Source organism: Callorhinus ursinus, unplaced genomic scaffold (assembly GCF_003265705.2).
Source record: "Callorhinus ursinus isolate GAN/ISIS: 27379988/994484 unplaced genomic scaffold, GSC_fseal_2.0 scaffold4, whole genome shotgun sequence".
Classification (NCBI taxonomy): Eukaryota; Metazoa; Chordata; class Mammalia; order Carnivora; family Otariidae; genus Callorhinus; species Callorhinus ursinus.
Genome location: NW_027397066.1, coordinates 126,910,149 through 126,928,629, shown reverse-complemented (window position 1 = coordinate 126,928,629; position 18,481 = coordinate 126,910,149). Strand labels below are relative to the sequence as shown.

Below are 18,481 nucleotides of genomic sequence, written 5' to 3'. Positions count from 1 at the left end.
GGATACAGCACATAACCGAAGTGCTACGTGAATGTGGTTTGCTATTTTTAAAACCATGATGAGACTGAGGATGATGACAGTGACACAGTTCTTAGATTCTTTCATTCCAGAGCCCTGCTTGCCGCAGGAGGGCATATTGGGTACAATAAAAATGAGTGGGATTGGAAGGCCTATAGAAATGGCGCGCGGGGGGGGGAGGATTATACTTCTAAAAATCAAGAATGGGATTATTAAAATCGAGAATTAATTTAACTTGAAACTTTCTAGAGACCAAAGCAAAAAAGAGAAAAAGGATGAGCGGCGTAGCTCACGTCATCTGAAGCATACTAATAAGCATGGCCAAACTCTCTAGTCAGGAGGTGACTTTTTCCTCTTTGGTAATAAATTCAGTGAGTTTGTTACAATATTATAAAAAGCGCAGGGGTTAACGTAACAAGAAGTTTTCTAGAGGACTGAGAAACACACCTTGGTTTTTATATTCTCTTAATACATGCTAATGCCATCATTCTGAGTCATGATTAAGGCATTTCTGTGAAGAACTAAACAAGTATTTATATTTCTTGTTATGTAACTTGAAACAAAAGTAGAATTTAGAGAAGATGCCTCTTTCCTCTTTAAAGTACCAGTTTTTCCAGCTGTGCTTTGGTGAGGTCTATATTTTCTAGATACCCTTCAGACTGTCTTGACATTTCATTGACCTTTTCTTTTCTTTTCTTTTTTTTATTTTTAAAGATTTTATTTATGTATTTGACAGAGAGAGACACAGCGAGAGAGGGAACACAAGCAGGGGGAGTGGGAGAGGGAGAAGCAGGCTTCCCTCAGAGCAGGGAGCCCGATGCGGGGCTCGATCCCTGGACCCTCATGACCTGAGCCGAAGGCAGAGGCTTAACGACTGAGCCAGTCAGGTGCCCCGACATTTTATTTTCTTAACTAAGGAACCAGCTTGTATTTCTTTCTCTATGAGAGCCTGTCTCAGCGTTGTTTGCTTAGGGGCTGCGGGAAGGCAGGTGAGGAGGACAATTTCAGAACCAAATAAAAGTACCAAAGATTTCAACATATGCAGTCTCATCTCCCCTGTTTAGAAGAGAATGGAAAGGTCTGCCCCTCCCCTGCCCCAGACAGAAGCCCCAGACATCCTCTCTCCCTGGACAGCAGAGGATGCTTCAGGCCCCAGCTCCCCCTGGGTCTTGCAGCTGTACTTCTGAGGTCTGGTCCTTCAGTGCCTGGCCCTGGGTGAAATGGATAGAAAGCAAAGATTATTTCAGCCAGAATGCACAGAAGTTAGATGCTAGTGTATTAGGATACTAATGTGTATAATTAATAATGTAGATAAATTAGAAACTCTGGAGAGAGGGGGACAGTTTAAAGTCTTTGTTAGAATTTGGGTTGTCCTTCTAGTTTACAAAGAGAATAAGCTTTTTTTTGTGTAGAAATGTTACATTGATTTCTGAATAGTTTAGCATGTGATCAGTTACAGAAGCTTTACAGTATTTTACATTTGCAGACCATTTTCCTCCACACAGTGACTGTGAGGGTTTTCATTTCTATTTTATAGATGAGGAAACTGAGGACCTTGGAGGTCAAATGACTTAACTAGTTGTATTACCGTACACTAGCAAAACTGGGAATTGCTTCTATTTCCTAGTCTACTACGGTAGTCACCCTCCTTATCCCTGGGGGATGTATTCCGAGACCCCCAGTGGAGGCCTGAAACCACAGATAGTACCAAACCCTAAGTGTACTGTTTTTCCTATACGTATATTCCTAGGATAAAGTTTTGTTTATAAGTTAGGTACAGTAGGAGATTACCCACAATGCCAAATAATAAATAGAACAATTATAACACTATGCTATAATAAAAGTTATATGAATGTGGCCTCTCTCTCTCTCAAAATATCTTATTGTGATGCTGGGAGATGATAAAATGCCTGTGCGATTAGGTAAAGTGAGGTGATTGATGGAGGTGTTGTGACCCAGTGTGTTAGGCTAGTACAGACCTTCTGATGATAACCTGCTGCTCGGGACCATGGCGGACCAGGGGTAACTGAAACTGTGGAAAGCGAAACTGCGGATAAGGGGTCTACTGTAATCAGATTCACATCCAGATCGCCTGACTTCTTGTCTAGTAATCTTTCCCTCCATGCTATGGCAGCCTTCCAAGTCCAGGAGACATCATTCATTTATTCAGTAATCATTTTTTCATTGCCCATGCCTGACACTGTTCCAGAACAGGAGGAGCAGCAACATAGAAAAAGCCTCTGTCCTCATGGAGCTTATACTCTAGTTTTAGATCATGAGAAATGCTTTGGAGAAAAATAGAACAGGAAAGGAATTCTGTGGTGGGGTGGTCAGGGAAGACATCACTGAGGTAATTTCTGAGCAGGTATTGGAGGAAAGAGAGGCATTGAGCCAGTGGTTACCTGAGGGAAGAGGGGTTGAAGCACAAATGATAGCGGTACAAAGCCCCCAAAGCAGGGGTGTATTTGGACATTTGAGAAACACTAAAGCTAGAGCAGAGTGAGTGAGGGGGGCCAGCGATAGGAAATGAAGTCAGACAGGGAATCAGCCAGACCATGTAGGTCTCATGGGCTACTATGAGGACTTTGGCTTTTATTCTTGGTAGAATGGGAGATTTTGGTCTGACTTAAAGTTTTAAATGGATCGCAGTGACTACTAGGTTGAGAATGGTCAGGGGTAGAAGCAGGGAAACCAGTTAGAAAACTGTTAAAATAATTTGGGCAGGAGGTAATGATGGCTTTGGACCAGAACTGTGAGGGCAAAAGTGGTAAGAAGTGGTAGATTCTGGGGGTGCCTGGGTGGCCCAGTCCGTTAAGCATCTGCCATCAGCTCAGGTCATGATCCCAGGGCCCTGGGATTGAGCCCCACATCAGACTCCCTCCTCAGCAGGGAGCCTGCTTCTCCCTCTCCTGCTCCCCCTGCTTGTGATCTCTCTCTCTGTCAAATAAATAAAAAAAATATTTAATAAATAAATAAAATCTTGAGAAAAGAAGTGGTAGATTCTGGTTGCATTTTGAAGGTAGAGCTAATGAGACTTGCTGATAAATTGGTTGTGGGTATGAGAGAAGAGTCCATAATGACCCAGATGTTTTTGGCCTAGGCTGCTGGAAGTATGGAATAACCACTTACTAAGATGGAGCACAGTGGAAGAGGAGCAGGTCTTTGGGGGGTAGACAAGAAATTCATTTATAGGCATGTTAAGCTTAAGATGCTTGATAGATGTCCAACTGGAAATGTCTAGTAGGCTGTTGAATCTATGAATGTGCTCAGAGTCCGAAGATTGCTACAGACTGAAGGGCTAGATTCGGGTGTCACCCGCATGTCAGAATGTTTAGAGCCATGAAATGAGATAAGGTCACCTAGGGAATGAGTAGAAATAGAGCCCACTGTGAGTTTTAAGGCTTGACCACACCAAAGTTTAGATGAGATAAAGAGGAACCAGTAAGAGACTTGAGAGGACAGCAGGAGTTAGGCAGAGAATGATAGTAGTCTTCTGGAAGCCAAGTGAAGAAAGTGTTTCAAGGAGGAGGACGTAGGACTGACCATTGGATTTAGCATCATGGAATGGATTCTGTTGAAAGAGGTTATTAAGTGGACATGAGTGTCGGTTGACCCATGAACTGGACTTGGGCATTCAGAGGCTCCTTACCCCCTCTTCTATCCTTGGATTGTGGTTTTTGTTTGCCTTTCATTCTCTTAGAGGCTTTCCGAAGACATATCCTTGAGATAGTGATGTGTTGAGACCATCCAGACCATATATGTGACTAGCCCAGTTAAGGCCTCAACATAGTTTGAGGATTTGGCAAATGGGTATAGAGATCTACTTGTCTTGGGCAGCCACCAGTACCCTTCCTTATTAAACCTGCCACCTGCCAATCTGGAATGGCCTGATTTCTTTGGTCTCTCTTTACCCTCTGTTTCACATTACACCTGGGAAGCTCCCAAGGTGGTTGCAAACCAACAGATTTGAGAGAGAAAGAGGAAGAATTGGAAACAGTAAATAAGGCAGTTTTTTAAAGTGGTTTTACTGTTAAGAGAAATTGAGAAACTGGGACGCCTGGGTGGCTCAGTCAGTTAAGCGTCTGCCTTCAGCTCGGGTCATGATCCCGGGGTCCTGGGATCGAGTCCCGCATCGGGCTTCCTGCTCAGCGGGAGGCCTGCTTCTCCTTCTCCCTCTCCCCCTCCCCCTGCTTGTGTTCCCTCTCTCGCTGTGTCTTTCTCTGTCAAATAAAAAAAAAAAAAAATCTTAAAAAAAAAGATGGGACAAATTATTTCATGTTTGTGTGCTAATGGAATTATCTAGAAGAGGGAGAAATTGATGCAGGAGAGAAAGCGGGAGAATTGCTGCAGTGTCCTTGAGCAGACAGGAGGGGGACTGGACCTAATGAATCAGTTGGGGCGTGAGGATGCTTACACTGGTGCACAGACAGGTCTTTCGTTCAACAGGAAGAAAAGTAAATATGTGAATACAGATGCCAGTTGGTAGGAGATGTGGTAGAAGTTCTCTGCTGATTGTTTCCATTTCCTCAGTGGAAGAGAAATCATCTATTGAGAGTGAGGATGGGAAGGGAAGTATTAAGGACTTAAGAAGGAGTGAGCTAGTCGTGTCCCAGTGCGGGAGATGAATGGGCCAGAGAAATAATTGTGTGACTGCTGGACAGCAGAAAGCGTCCACTTGAATTTGAAGTGCAATTGGCAGAGTTGTGTTGTTCACAGGCAGTGTTCAGCACCCTGGGTGGAGGTACAGAGAGGGCAGAGCTGTGGCTGACGTTCTCTGAAGTGGGTACGATGAGGGGAGTACAGGCAAGGGAGTGAGTATAATGAGAAACCATGAAATTATGCTGGAAAGGAGGGAAGTAAGGAGTGAGGGGACTGTAGAGAGTAAAGCAAGGCAAAAATCAGTGGATCTAGATCCTAATGGGGTTGAAAATGATTGGAATTGGCATTCTTGCTCTCAGGAGTGCAAGAAAGATAGTAAGCGTGCTGGGAAAGTGAGGTGCTTGACGTTGAGGTCCCAGAGAAGGTGCAGTTATTGGTGATAACAAGGCCGGGGAAGATCGCTGAGGTAGCATCTGAGGTCGGGTGATAGATCATTTAGTCCTGATGGCAGAGTACGATGGAGAGGCCCTGGATGTAGGGGAGACTTAACAGGAGCACGCAGAGGCCTGTGGCTCTCCTTTTTTTTTTCTCACTTTTCTCTGAGTCTTTCAGAGTACGGATCTGAACACCAAGACCTCAGGCTGAAGGGCCACTGAAGGTTGAGGCTGGGAGGCATCCCTCAGTCGCCATCTTTGTTGCCTGATCCTCAGCTGGCAATTCAGCTAAACAAACTGCTGTTTTCTTCAGCCACAGTTTTCCATTTGGTTCACAAAACCATCATGGGAGACTTTGTGCTAGGTCTAGTGCACCTGTAACCAGAGCAGAATGCCCTTTTTCTCCAGGCTGGCAGGTGGAAAGAAATCTAGTGTTAATAGTTATTATTAAAATATTGCCAGGTCTGGCTCCCTCTTCTGTTGCATGCTAGGTATATGTTTTTTTTTTTCCTTTGCAATTATTAAAAAAATTTAAAGAGTAGAGAAATGAAGATAACGGAGTAAAATAGAAAGTTTCCCTCCTCACCCTCTACTTCTACCACCTCTTGGGTTGTTTTTTGAGCATCATTCCAGATGTCTTTCCTTCTTTTTCTGCCTATGCATGTATATTTGTGTGGGTTCTGTATGTACGTGTGTGTGTGTGTGTGAATAAATCACAGAAAAAGTGGAAGTATTCTACATGCAACTTACCTTTCTCCCTCCAGTCCTTCCACACCAACGTATACTGAGCTGAAGACTTTCCTTTAGCTCAGCTACATAACATTACACGATACGGAAGTGTAGCATAACTTTAAAATCATGTCCATGTTGATGGAAACTTAAGTTTTTATTTTTTGCTATTATAACTTATGCTGTAGAATATGCTAAAGAATATCTATATTCTTGTGTACCTCTGCACTTGCTTTGATGTGAATTGCCCTTACATGGAATTACTAAAGAAAACACCTAGTGTTTTAAGTCTGGTCTCTGTTGCCAAATTGTCCTCCACAAAGACGGTACCAAGTTTATAGTGATTGAGAGCATCCCTTTTCCCACCTCCTCATTCATACTCATTGTTTATTTCCTCAACTCCTCCACAGTAGCTCATCTGATAGGACTATTAGGAGAAAACGTTTTCACCGAACAATACTGTACTAATTTGGAGGGAATGACTGAAATTGGGGAATAAGAAAAATAAGATATTTCATCTAATTCCTTATGCAGGGGATGGAATATTAATGCTTCTCCAAATTCTAAGATTGAGCTAAAACAGAAAGGGCCTTAGCTAAATCCTTAAAGAGGAAAGTGTTCAGAGGCAAGGCTGTAGAGTAATGGAAGCTGTCATAATAAAAGAGCAGACTTGATTTCTCTTTTGTCCTTGAAAATGTTTTCAAATCTTTTTTTTTTTTTTTACAGAAAGTTTATAAAGATTTCGAGTTCTCTGGTAGACCCTTATAAATCATTGATTCCAGGTTTTATCTCAGTTTAATTCTGAGTTTGTGGTGACTAAATTGGAAAGAAATTTTATATGAAGTTTTATTTATTCTCTTTGATCAGGTTTTCAGATCTTGAAATTTTGGCCTTTTTTTGGAAGGAGAGGCCTATAAATAATAGTTCATATTTAAGATGTAACAGTATAGATTTAGTACTGCTTTTTCATTTTCTCATGTTTATTCTCTATAGAATTTTATATTTATGATCTCTCTCCAGTTAAAAATCTCTTACTAGTGATGCCTTGATAACTGTCTGATAATTTTTTCAGAGAAACATTTGAAAACAAGTTTTAGGTATGAAACTAGAAGAGCTAAGTTAAAGTCTTTTTCTTTTATTTAACTAAGAAAATATTTTTAAATTTTATGGATATAATGAGTACATACCTAGGACAAAGTATCCGTACAGACTAACTTTATTGTGAATTTGTACTTGTCAGCACAATAATTACATACCCTTGAGTGCTTTATAGTTGGGCTTTCATGTAAGTACGCATCTGTTTAAAACTCAAAACAATCTTGTAATACCCACTTAAATGTTTTTGAGGGTCACTTTATGTCTGAGGAGAAGATGATAGAAAGGTAACAGATGGCGGACAAGGATTTTAAATTGACAGGGAAGCAACTTAATTTAGTTACTTTAGTTCCTGAGTTAAGGTTATGTATATATCAGTATAAATTCACTTTAAGAAAGTCCTGGGACTGTGTTTCCACTGAAGTCTTTTGCTTGTGATTTGTCTTGTTTTTTTGGTTGTTGTTGTTTGTTTGTTTTGTTTTTGTAAAGCCTGGTGGTGGGTGGGGTGGGGAGAAAAAGGGAAGAAGAAGGAAATGGATTTGAAACCATGTTTATAGTTCCAAAGTCAATGCTATTTTTTCTTCTCCAAGAGTCTGTTTTCTGTTGACCTTTATCACTGGAAGAAATTCTGAGTGTTCACAGCAATTTTTTCTAATTTTAGATCTAAATATGCTACTGACTGGATTATGCATGTTTGAACATGTAAAAAGATTTTCTTGTTAAATTAAGTTTAATCTTATACTTAATGTCCCCCCCCCCATTATATGGGGAGAACTTCGTTCGAAGCAAAGATCAGAAATCAAATGACACTAATGCTTCCTAATGAGAGAAATCTCTATTCAGTGCTAATTAAAAATGTATTGGCTGGACGTCTAGCCAGCTAGGCTTAATTCTCAGCACTCAAGTCTGAACATTATGGGAAAAACACTTTGTCCAATTCAGAAATAGCTAGATTTTTTCCATACCTTTTTTTTTTTTTAAAGATTTTATTTTATTTATTTATTTGAGAGAGAGAGTGAGAGAGAGCACAAGAGGTAGTGGGGTTAGAGGGAGAAGCAGACTCCCTGCCGAGCAGGGAGCCCGATGTGGAACTCGATCCTGGGACTTGGGATCATGACCTGAGCTGAAGGCAGTCGCTTAACCAACTGAGCTACCCAGGCGCCCTTTCCATACTTTATTAGGAAAAATTAAAAAAATGAAATTGAGAAAAAGAAAATCATTTAGAACTATCTTACAGTTATAAAATATAAAGTAAAGAAACATGGCAGTTTCTGATGTGTCTGGAGACAGGATGGTTGTTATGATCATACTTTAGTATTTGTTTCCTGTTGCTCGGCTGCCATTGGGTCATTTAAGAATCATGTTTACAGCAGTCTCAGTACTGAACATGAGAAAATAACAAACAATCATACTGTCTGTTTTTTTCCATAAATACCAGGTAACTTTAATGAGCTATGAGAAAATGATACCACTTTTACACAGCACCACATTAATTTCTTAGAAGTAAATAATTTAATATAATATAGTCACGTTATATGCAATATATCCAAGATTTGGCTCTGTTTTATTAAATCCATATAAAACGAGTGCATCTGTTCATATATGCATTAAGGTTGTAGAGTTGTACAATTAAAGCAGGTTGGAGGGGCTGGAGATAGCAGCAGGGATTGATTCCAGATGGGCATAAGGCATCTTTTCAGGGTGATGGTAATGTTCTAAAATGGTTGTGATGATGATTGCACAAATCTGCAAATTTACTAAAAATCATTGAACCGTACACTGCAAACAGGTATGTAAATAATATTTCAGTAAAGCTACTGATTTTTTTTTAATAAAAATGAAGTGGGAAATATGTGATCATAGCCGACCCCAGAAGATATAAGAAATCTAAAAGAACAGTTATTATTGATGAAATAGAGGAAGTCGTTAACGAGCTACCCTTCCTTTTCTCTCTTTAAAGTTTACAAGGAAATTCAACCACACCTTTAAGAAACAGATGATCCCAGTGCTATTTTCAACTTTTTCAGAACACAGAAAATGAAGGGAAGTTTCTGAATTCCTTTTTATGAAGGGAAGATAACACTGACATTGAAACAAGGAAAAGATATGTTTCCTAAAAGAAAACCAGAGCTTGGTTTTGGGTGTGAATATTGAAGCAAAAATCTTTGGAAGAAAAATTACAGTGCAGATCACCTTTGAAAAGTAACACACACAACAGCAATTTAGTGTTGAATAGTTTGGGCTCTGGAGCTGGACTGGTTTGGAATCCCAGTACCATCACTTCCTAGCTCTGTGACCTTAGCAAAGTAACTGAACTTCTTCCTTTCCCATCAGTAAATAAGAGAACTTCCTTCATAGAGTTCATGTGACGGCTGAGTGAGTAAGGCACTCTGTGTAAGTTCCTGGTAATGTTGAATAGGGTAATAACTGCACAGTTTACGAAAAATTATAAATGTGTCAACATTTGGTCATTTCTCTATTGTTGACCATTTGGACTTGCTATTGTAAAGGATAGTGCAGTAAATACCTTCCTATGGGTATTTCCCTCACTTTTCTATTCCTGAAGATAGATGTTTAGAAGTAGAATTTTGGAGGAAAAGCTATAAACTGTAAAGTCCCAAATAGCTCTCCAGAAAGATCATAATCCATTCCTACAGATGGTAGGTAAGAGGGTTTCTACACTACTCACACCAGTATTGAGCATCATCGTTGAAAAGAAAATCTTAGGTAATTTGGTAAGCCCAAAATAGAATGTAATCACTTTATAGCCTTCAGATATTGAGAGGATAGAACAAAACCTTAATTCAAAATGTTATCACAAAGCACCTGAAACTCTGAGAAATAAAATATTGTCAGTGCTCCTCAGATGAATACCTGGAATTGGGGTTTCCTTTTCACATTCAAATTTTACATGGTGTTAGGATATTTGCCTCTTGTTACTTTGCTTCAAGCTACTTAATCTGATGGAGGCATTTTCCTAAAAACATCAGTTAAAAAATAATCTACTGGGGCGCCGGGGTGCTTCAGTTGGTTAAGTGTCTGCCTTCGGCTCAGGTCATGATCTTGGGTTCCTGGGATCCAGCCCCGCCTCAGGCTCCCTGCTCAGCAGGGAGTCTGCTTCTCCTTCTCCTCTCCCCTCAACTCACACTTACTCATGTGCGCACATGCTCGCTCGCTCTCTCTCTCTCTCAAATAAATAAATAAAATCTTTAAAAAAAAAAACCTACCCAAAACAAATGTCACTAGGGAAAAACTGTTTGCAGCCCTTTTATTCTTTGTCTTCAGGATGGTTGTAAAGTCATGTATCTTTCCAGTCCTTCTCTTTATTGTGCCTTCTCCAGTTAAATTCATCCCAGTTTTTAAATTCTTCGGGAAGTGAGAATGGGTCAAGTCCCAGTGAAAGACTCATAAGCCAGATTGGGCCAATGCAAATCCGTTCAACTGAATTTGAATTTAGATGACTTTTCAGCTGGAGCAAACTGGGAACTTTTATGATCTTTTACAGGGAATGGGTCTGCCTCAGGAACATCTTAAAAAGGCTCTGGGTACAGTCACCACTAAAAGCTGGGAAGGTGGAAATAACCCATCTGTGTCCTAGATTTGTTCTCCTGTGAAGACTTGACACTGCTAAGGCAGGATTCCCTTTTCCTGTATTAAAGCATTCACCTGAAATCTTAACAAATAGCGATATCCCCTTGCTTTTCCCCTAAAAAACAAGTTAATAGGGGACTGTGTCTTATTACACTACTTATTTAAGACTTGAACAAATTAATATTAATATACTAATGAGTTTAAAGACTAAGTCAGAAAGATCAGTAGTGATAAAACTGCTTAGCAATTTTTTTTTTTAAGAAAGTATTTGAGAGAGAGAGGGCAGAGCGAGAGAGAGAGAGAGCATGCATGTGCACACATGGAGGGGGCAGAGGGAGAAGCAGGCTCTCCACTGAGCAGGGAGCCCGATGTGGGACTCGATCCCAGGACCCTGAGATCATGACCCGAGCCAAAGACAGATGCCTAACCAACTGAGCCACCCAGGCGCCCTGCAATTTAATTATTCTCATATACACTTGGATTCTCTACAGTAGAGATTGCTCCCATTTAACCCGTCAGTTTTGCTATGGCTATGTTTTAGAGACAGCCGTACCTCTTGACACTTGGTTAACATTTCAGTTGAACATTGGAGACACTTTTTCTGTACACATTAATTATTTTAAATTACCTGGCAAAATTGAGAGGCTACCACAGTTCTGATGTCCATTTGCATCTTATACTTTCCCAGAATGTACATTTCACTTGGTATGTCTATCTTACGGTCTCTGACTATAACATGGTGTTGTCAAGCCCTTTAAAAAAGCATTGAGTTTATGTTTAAATCTCATTTTTAATCTTTTTTTTAAAGATAATTCTGAGAAAAAGCCATTCCTGTGATCCTCAGATGTCGAAAGAAACAACATGGAATCAGATATTAGCATCTTCCTTTCCTGACTTTGTTGCAACTTCTGTTTTCCTTAGGCTGCCTTGAATGTTGAGCTTTCTTTCTACATGCTGTCAAGGTTTTGACCCAATTTCTCTAAAATCTAAAGGGGCAGTTCCCCCAAACTCATGTATTAGCATGTCTTTGAACTAAAGAAAACCCTTCAGCAGTTTCGTTTTTCAGAGATGTGAAAAGACTGTGGCGTCACGTTAAGATGCGTGTGTCTGGTTTACTCTAGACCCTTAGAGGTCAAATCAGCTTTTGTTTCCTAGTTACTAAGTTCAGGAACCAAAAGCTATTTTACTAACCCACAAAAATCACTTAGCCTCCCTACTAATCAGTGCCTGCTACTGCTTTGAAGAAGTGTATGTAACACCTTGGAAATTCAGCTCCAAAATGAGTCTTGAAAATCCGTTGAGTTTTCACTCCTCGAAGAGGACATACCTGGAGATGTATTCCCTGTTCAGTTCTTGCTCTAGCAAGGGTTGGAAAATCTCTGTTTATGGTTTGTCTCCTTTTCAGCAGCTATTCTCAAACCGTATCAGTCTTCCCTGAGCTTCTATCAACGAAAAGCAATTTTCCTCAGTGCTCAGGAAAAGAACAACAAGTTAAGAATTTTTTTTTTTTTTTTAAAGATTTTATTTATTTGACAGAGACAAAGCGAGGGAGGGAACACAAGCAGGGGGGAGTGGGAGAGGGAGGAGCAGGCTTCCCGATAAGCAGGGAGTCCGATGTGGGGCTCGATCCCAGGACCCTGGGATCATGACCTGAGCCGAAGGCAGATACTTAACGACTGAGCCACCCCAGGCGCCCCACAAATTAAGAATTTTTGAATGTTCAGCTTTTCTCCAGTGGTTGTCCTGCACTGACTTAGGGAATAACCTTGGAAACATACGGGACAGATCTGATGTCTCATGCTTTGTTTCAGTCTTTCAAAATAATAACACTAATGATTGCCATTTGTTCTCTTGTCCTTTTATGACTTAATTTCTGCCAGTAGGCAACATCATATGAATGCCTAAGACAGTTGAGAACTTCTTGTTGTAACATCCTTACTAGAGACAGGAATCACTTTACTTACCGCCCTGTTTGTTTTGAGGGTATGTGAAATCAGGTTATACAGTTTGGCTCCCACATCGTAATGGTATTCATGGAGGGCATTAGAAGCGAGACATTGCTTTTTCCCTTTCTCCAATTTATGTTTTCCTTTTGTAGTATAAAGTTTCACCTTTTTATTTACTATTTATTATATTTTTTAATCTGATCATAACCATATGCTCTCAATTTAAATATACAGTGATTTTTCTTGTATTTGGACACAGATTACTCAGGAAATATACAAATTCTTGATTGCATGTTAATTTGCTCTTAATTGATTAGCATCATAAAGATTAAGGACAGATAACCAGGGAGAGTTCTTTCCTTTCTACAATGCTGTCTGTTTCCAGGGAAATGGAAGAGAAGTTTGGGGGTACTCTGTTCTCTCTGAATCTTTTTATTGTTTGTCTAATAGTCAGGAGTATTCCTAGAATTGTCAGTGTGTCTGTTACTTGGAATTATTATTGGGAAACTTTTTCTGCTTATTCTCTTTTCCCCCTTGATTCTACAGTTTTGTTAGTTGTACTGTCAATGCCAAATCTATGTTCAGCTTCTTATCTGTACCTGGGAGACTTTCTTACAGCTTTTTATTGAAAGATCATTTATCTTTTTTATTTCCCACGTACCGTATTTAGGGATTAAGAATCTTATAGTCCTAGTTAAATACAACCCGCTTTATTATTGAAGACCTCATACCGGAGGCTTTGTCTTGGAATATTGTCATTAATTTCCCAATCAACTGTCACCCGAGGACATAAAGCACCATGTAAAGTCATATAAAACCTATCCTTCTAAATACACAGTCTCCTTTATATTCCATTGCACTTTTTCCTTTTAACAAACAAAATTCTGACTTGTTAATGGAAATGTGATGTTTTCACCTTCTTTCACTGTTTATTTAAAAAGGCACATCAAGAATGTGCTATTGTGAAAGGCCAGTCTTGAATGTGGGATTGGAGTCAAACCAGCTGAGTTCCAGTCCCAGATATGCCCTTGTTGGTTGTTCTTGTGACCCTGGACCAGTTACTTAACCTTGGGGAACTTCAGTCTCCATATTTTATTTTATTTTATTTATTTATTTGACAGAGAGACAGGAGAGGGGGAACACCAGCAGGGGGAGTGGGAGAGAAAGAAGCAGGCCTCCCGCTGAGCAGGGAGCCCGATGTGTGGCTCCATCCCAGGACCCTGGGATCACGACCTGAGCCTAAGACAGACGCCTAACAACTGAGCCACCCAGGCACCCCAGTCTCCACACTTTAAAATGGGAATAATTGCAGGACTGTGACGGTTAGTTGATGCACATGGCACAGAGAATGGAAATGCAGCTCTGATTATTACCATTACTTTACAGTTTGGCATAGATCAGGTTGGCAGGCCAGTATGTGAAATTCAGAAATATTTTTTCTTTTTTCTTTTTTTTTTTTTAAAGATTTATTTATTTATTTGGTGGGGGGAGATGGGGATGGGGCAGAGGAAGAGAATCTCAAGCAGACTCCCCGCTGAGTGCGGAGCCCTCCACAGGGCTTGATTTCACCACCCTGAGATCATGACCTGAGCCGAAACCAAGAGTCAGATGCTTAAGTGAGCGAGCCATCCAGGTGCCCCTCAGTTAGAATATTTTAAACATTCTCTTCTATTCTCTAAATGGTTTCTTTTTGTTCCAGAATTGATCATTCATCTTGATCTTTACCTTTTATACCATTGATTTTTCCTTAGATGTTTGCTTAGCATTGGTTGTAGGTACATGTTTATGAATAAAAGGCTAAATTGGCTGATATACGTGGTGGTTTTATTTCTCCAGAAATGCTTTCCTCTGAATGACATAACTGACTGTGTCAGTGGTGTATTAATGGGTTATACTATTGGTGGGTTTTCCTGTAAGGGAGTTGGAAGACAAGCTCAGACCCTCAAAATTGCCAAGTTAAGGAAGTTGTTATTCTAAGGGTGAGATGTATCTAGAAATGGGGTGGTTTACTCTATTTTACCTGTAGGACCTGTCTTTTCTCTCTGTCTCCCAGCAATTTCTGGGTCTGAAGTTAATTTAAATCCTAAATTACCTAAACTGTACTCTTTTTCCTCTAAAGTCCCAGGTCCCCCACTGGGATTCTCCCTAGGCAGATCACTAACTTTATATGGGTAGCAGTCTTCTGCCTTTAGCTCAAAAGGAAAGCCTTGCCTGGCTTCTGGGTGTAATTGGTTGTGGCATGGGCTGAACAGTGCTGAGGAGCTGGATCTGGTCATCTGAATATAGCTCTAACTAACTATCTTCATGGATGTCCAAGGGGCCAGTTTTTATTCTTTGACTCAGAAGGAGCTTGCTAGAGAGAACTCATGTTTAATCTCTGATGTCTTTGACCTTGGTTTCAAATTTCTTAGGATGTCTGATTCATTGGATCACTCTCATTCTTGTTTTGTTTTAGTGTTGTTACGGTTCTATTCATGTTTTTATTTTTTTATTTTGTTGTCTTTCAATTTATAGGGCGAGGAGGTGGATATAACCACTCAGTCATCTTGAATGAGTCAAGTAAATATTTCCATATGATTTTTCACTTTAAAGCCTCAAACCTGTCTCCATACTCTTTGAACTCATCAATGTTAGTAGCATAAGATTATTATTATTATTTTTAAAGTTTTTTTTATTTATTTGAGAGAGAGAGAATGAGAGACAGAGAGCCCGAGAGGGAAGAGGGTTGGAGGGAGAAGCAGACTCCCTGCTGAGCAGGGAGCCCGATGTGGGACTCGATCCCGGGACTCCAGGATCATGACCTGAGCCAAAGGCAGTCGCTTAACCAACTGAGCCACCCAGGCGCCCAGTAGCACAAGATTATTGATAGTACTAGGTAGTGAATGTTATCCTAAACATGATATATTCCTACCCATTGTCTCATCTTGCTTTCCTAACCACAGTTAATGGGAACATATGCCATGCTGCACCGTATCATTACTCACTCTTCTTCCCTCAACACATATTGCCCATTGCTAATCCTGTCTGTTTCTACTCGACCCTCCACTTTCATTTCCTCCTACTCTTTCCTTAGATCAAGCTTTCCACCTGGTTTATACTGTTGTTAGTGGTCTTTCAACCTCCAGCCCTCCACCCCAGTCCATTCCACCAGGCTACCCTTTCTCCATTGCCTGCAGAAAAGTACAAATGCTAACGTATAATATTCATGAATTTCTCCAAATGATCCTGAATTAATGTTGTAATATCATCTCCCAATATATTTTCCTCATACTCTGGGATCTATCTACAACTTGATTACTCAGTACTATCCCTCAGTTCTTTGTGCTTTCACTACTATTGTGTAGTATGTTGCTTTCCTAAACTCAGATGCCTTTCTTCCCATATTTACTTTTCAAATTTTGCCAACTTAAAGTTATGCTCAAATCAAATACTATCTATTCTGGCAAGCCTTGAAGATTTCTTAATCACAACTAAACCTTCCTTTATAATCCTATATTTTAGTAGTAGCTCTTGGGCATTCATTCATTTGATGTTCACCATTTGATGATTCACTAGAAACCCTGTAAGTTCAAGTAATTTTCATGTCAGTTGATGTTGGAATTTTTTTATTCCTGCTGTAAGGCTAGTACACCAGTCCAAGTGGTTGATAAAACTGTCATGAAAGTTGAAAATGCATTTAACTCATGCTATACGGATATGCACAGGAAATACATGGATTTGGGTGAAATTGTTATTTGAGAGAGGTCTGGGAATTTGTGCAAATATTTTTTATTAAAGATTTTGTGGATTCTTAGAATTCTCATGACATAATCAAAGGTTCTTCTGCATTTTTGTACTAATAGTATGCATTAGAAATTGCTCTTTTGTCTCAGCATAGATTGTAAGTTTGTTGAATGTAGCTTTTGTTGTGTTCCAGGAGTATTCCACAGTCTCTTATCCTCCAAGACAGTCAGCATTATCTTTGATTCTTTTTTCCCTGGGCCAGAGCTGGGTAGATCAGAGAGGTCTATACCTGAGCACACTGAGCCAGAGAGTGGCTAAGGTTGATCTCACTCACCTGCATCTGCAGGTGTTTCATTCATGGCACCGTGGGAAGAAAGCATACAACGCCTTACTCAGGTTTCTGATAAAGTAGAACTGGATCAGTACTTCATCTCCGCATTAGTAGAAGTATCCGCTGTTTCTCAGACCTATTTTTTAATTGCTTGTGGTGCATGGGTTAACCCAGGAATGATGCAAACAAACATATTTCAAATGTGTCAGTGAGTCTGGGTGTGGAGTAGTGTGGAAATCTTGGATAGTGGATGACAGGCAAACCCACAATTTCTGAAAGTCTGGTTTGCATAAATGACACAAGCTGCCCCAGAGCCAGTTTCTGGTATGTGGCTAATACTTCTTCCTCCTCACTGCCCAGTGTTTGTATGTTGTTGTTGTTGTTTTTTTTTTTTAAGATTTTTATTTATTTATTGAGAGAGAGAGAATGGTAGAGAGAGAGCATGAGAGGGAGGAAGGTCAGAGGGAGAAGCAGACTCCCTGCTGAGCAGGGAGCCTGATGTAGGACTCGATACCGGGACTCCAGGATCATGACCTGAGCCGAAGGCAGTCGCTTAACCAACTGAGCCACCCAGGCGCCCCCACTGTTTGTATGTTTTAACTATCATTATTAAGAGTGGACTTTGTGTTGCAATTAATAGATGGCTAATTGTATTTGAAAAGAAAAATCACCCAATACCCAGATTGGTGTCGTATAAACATTTAATAATTATTTTAGGTCATTTTATTCTTTTCTAAAAATTTCACTCTGCAAGTACAGGAATTAACAACAAGCAATATTCTCATAGTCTGTTTAATTTTATAATGAATTGTCCCTGTCATCATGTACCTATATCCACACTCTGTTGAACCCATAGATTAAATGTTAGTAGCAAAAGATTATTGATGGCACTAGGTAGTGAATTGGAGATATTCTCCCAGTGCAGGTATCTTGTCATAAGACCCCCAAGGCAAAATCTTCTGTATTCTTAGGAATTTATGAGAGGGTGTTTGTTTTGTGAAGCTGAAGAAAACCTCAGAGACAGTGGGAAGGAATTTGAGGCCCTGGGTTCAGTCTCTAAACAACACACCATCTGATCCTGAAATGTAAGTGTAGCTTGTGGTGAACAGCATTTCTACACTTTTACCCTTGTAGTTTATCAAACGAGTGGGACCTCCCGCCTTCTGATAGAGTGGGAAGGGCAGGGACTTTGGGATTTTTCAGGTGCAGGTTTGAAAATTCGTACTCCCCTTTTTTTTTAACTAGCTTCTCTGAGACTTTGCTTTCTCATCAGTAAAGTGGAAAAGGCTCGCATCGTGGGAATTCCATGAAGAGTAAATGAGACTATATTAGAATGCCTCTAACATAGCGAAGACTCAATGAATAATAGCTGTCATCGTTGTCGTTATGCTGATCACCAGTTCTGAATTTATCGCAACTGTGTTTTGTGACCTGGGAGCCACAGAAGGTGAATCCCTTGTGTAGCTTCCTGTGCTTCTTTGTAATAATTGCGTTGCTTTTTCCTCCCCTTAAACGGTGCATTTCTCATTACACAAATAGTGTTTTGTGAATGCTGCAACTCTGAAGCTGCACTTCAAAATGCTTTCATTTGAAGGCTTTGCATGGTAATGCGCAATATATCTTCTCCATGAATTAATAACAACTGCTCCCTCACACCCCCAAAAGAAACACCAGATGATACAAAGGCTTTTGTAGCTCGGCCGATTCCCAGTTTGCAGAGGTGTTGGAGAGGACTCACACCAGTATACCGAACGATAGATACTTAGGTAGTACCTACTGTGTATAAGGTGCTCTGCCTGCCATTACAAGGCATATAAAGGCCCTGTCTTGAAGGAACTTATAAAGTGGAAGCAATAAGACATCGATAAAGAGGGGTGCCTGGGTGGCTCAGTCGTTAAGCGTCTGCCTTCAGCTCGGGTCATGATCCCAGGGTCCTGGGATCGAGCCCCGCATCGGGCTCCCTGCTCCTCCCATTCCCTCTCCCACTCCCCTTACTTGTGTTCCCTCTCTCGCTG

General features: G+C 40.3%; 1 protein-coding gene across 11 annotated transcripts in view; it reads left to right on the top strand.

The window, feature by feature from the left end:
• SH3D19 (SH3 domain containing 19) overlaps positions 1-18,481 on the top strand; it is a 176,025-nt gene that overhangs the window by 56,485 nt on the left and 101,059 nt on the right. The window contains exon 2 of one of the 11 annotated variants that reach the window (XM_025874302.2): positions 17,712-17,913. The exons of the other annotated variants lie outside the window; for them this stretch is intronic. Within the exon in view, the coding sequence (XP_025730087.1) occupies positions 17,853-17,913 (61 nt within the window). The 5' untranslated portion in view covers positions 17,712-17,852. The remainder of the gene's footprint in view (positions 1-17,711; positions 17,914-18,481) is intronic. 11 annotated transcript variants of the gene reach the window in all.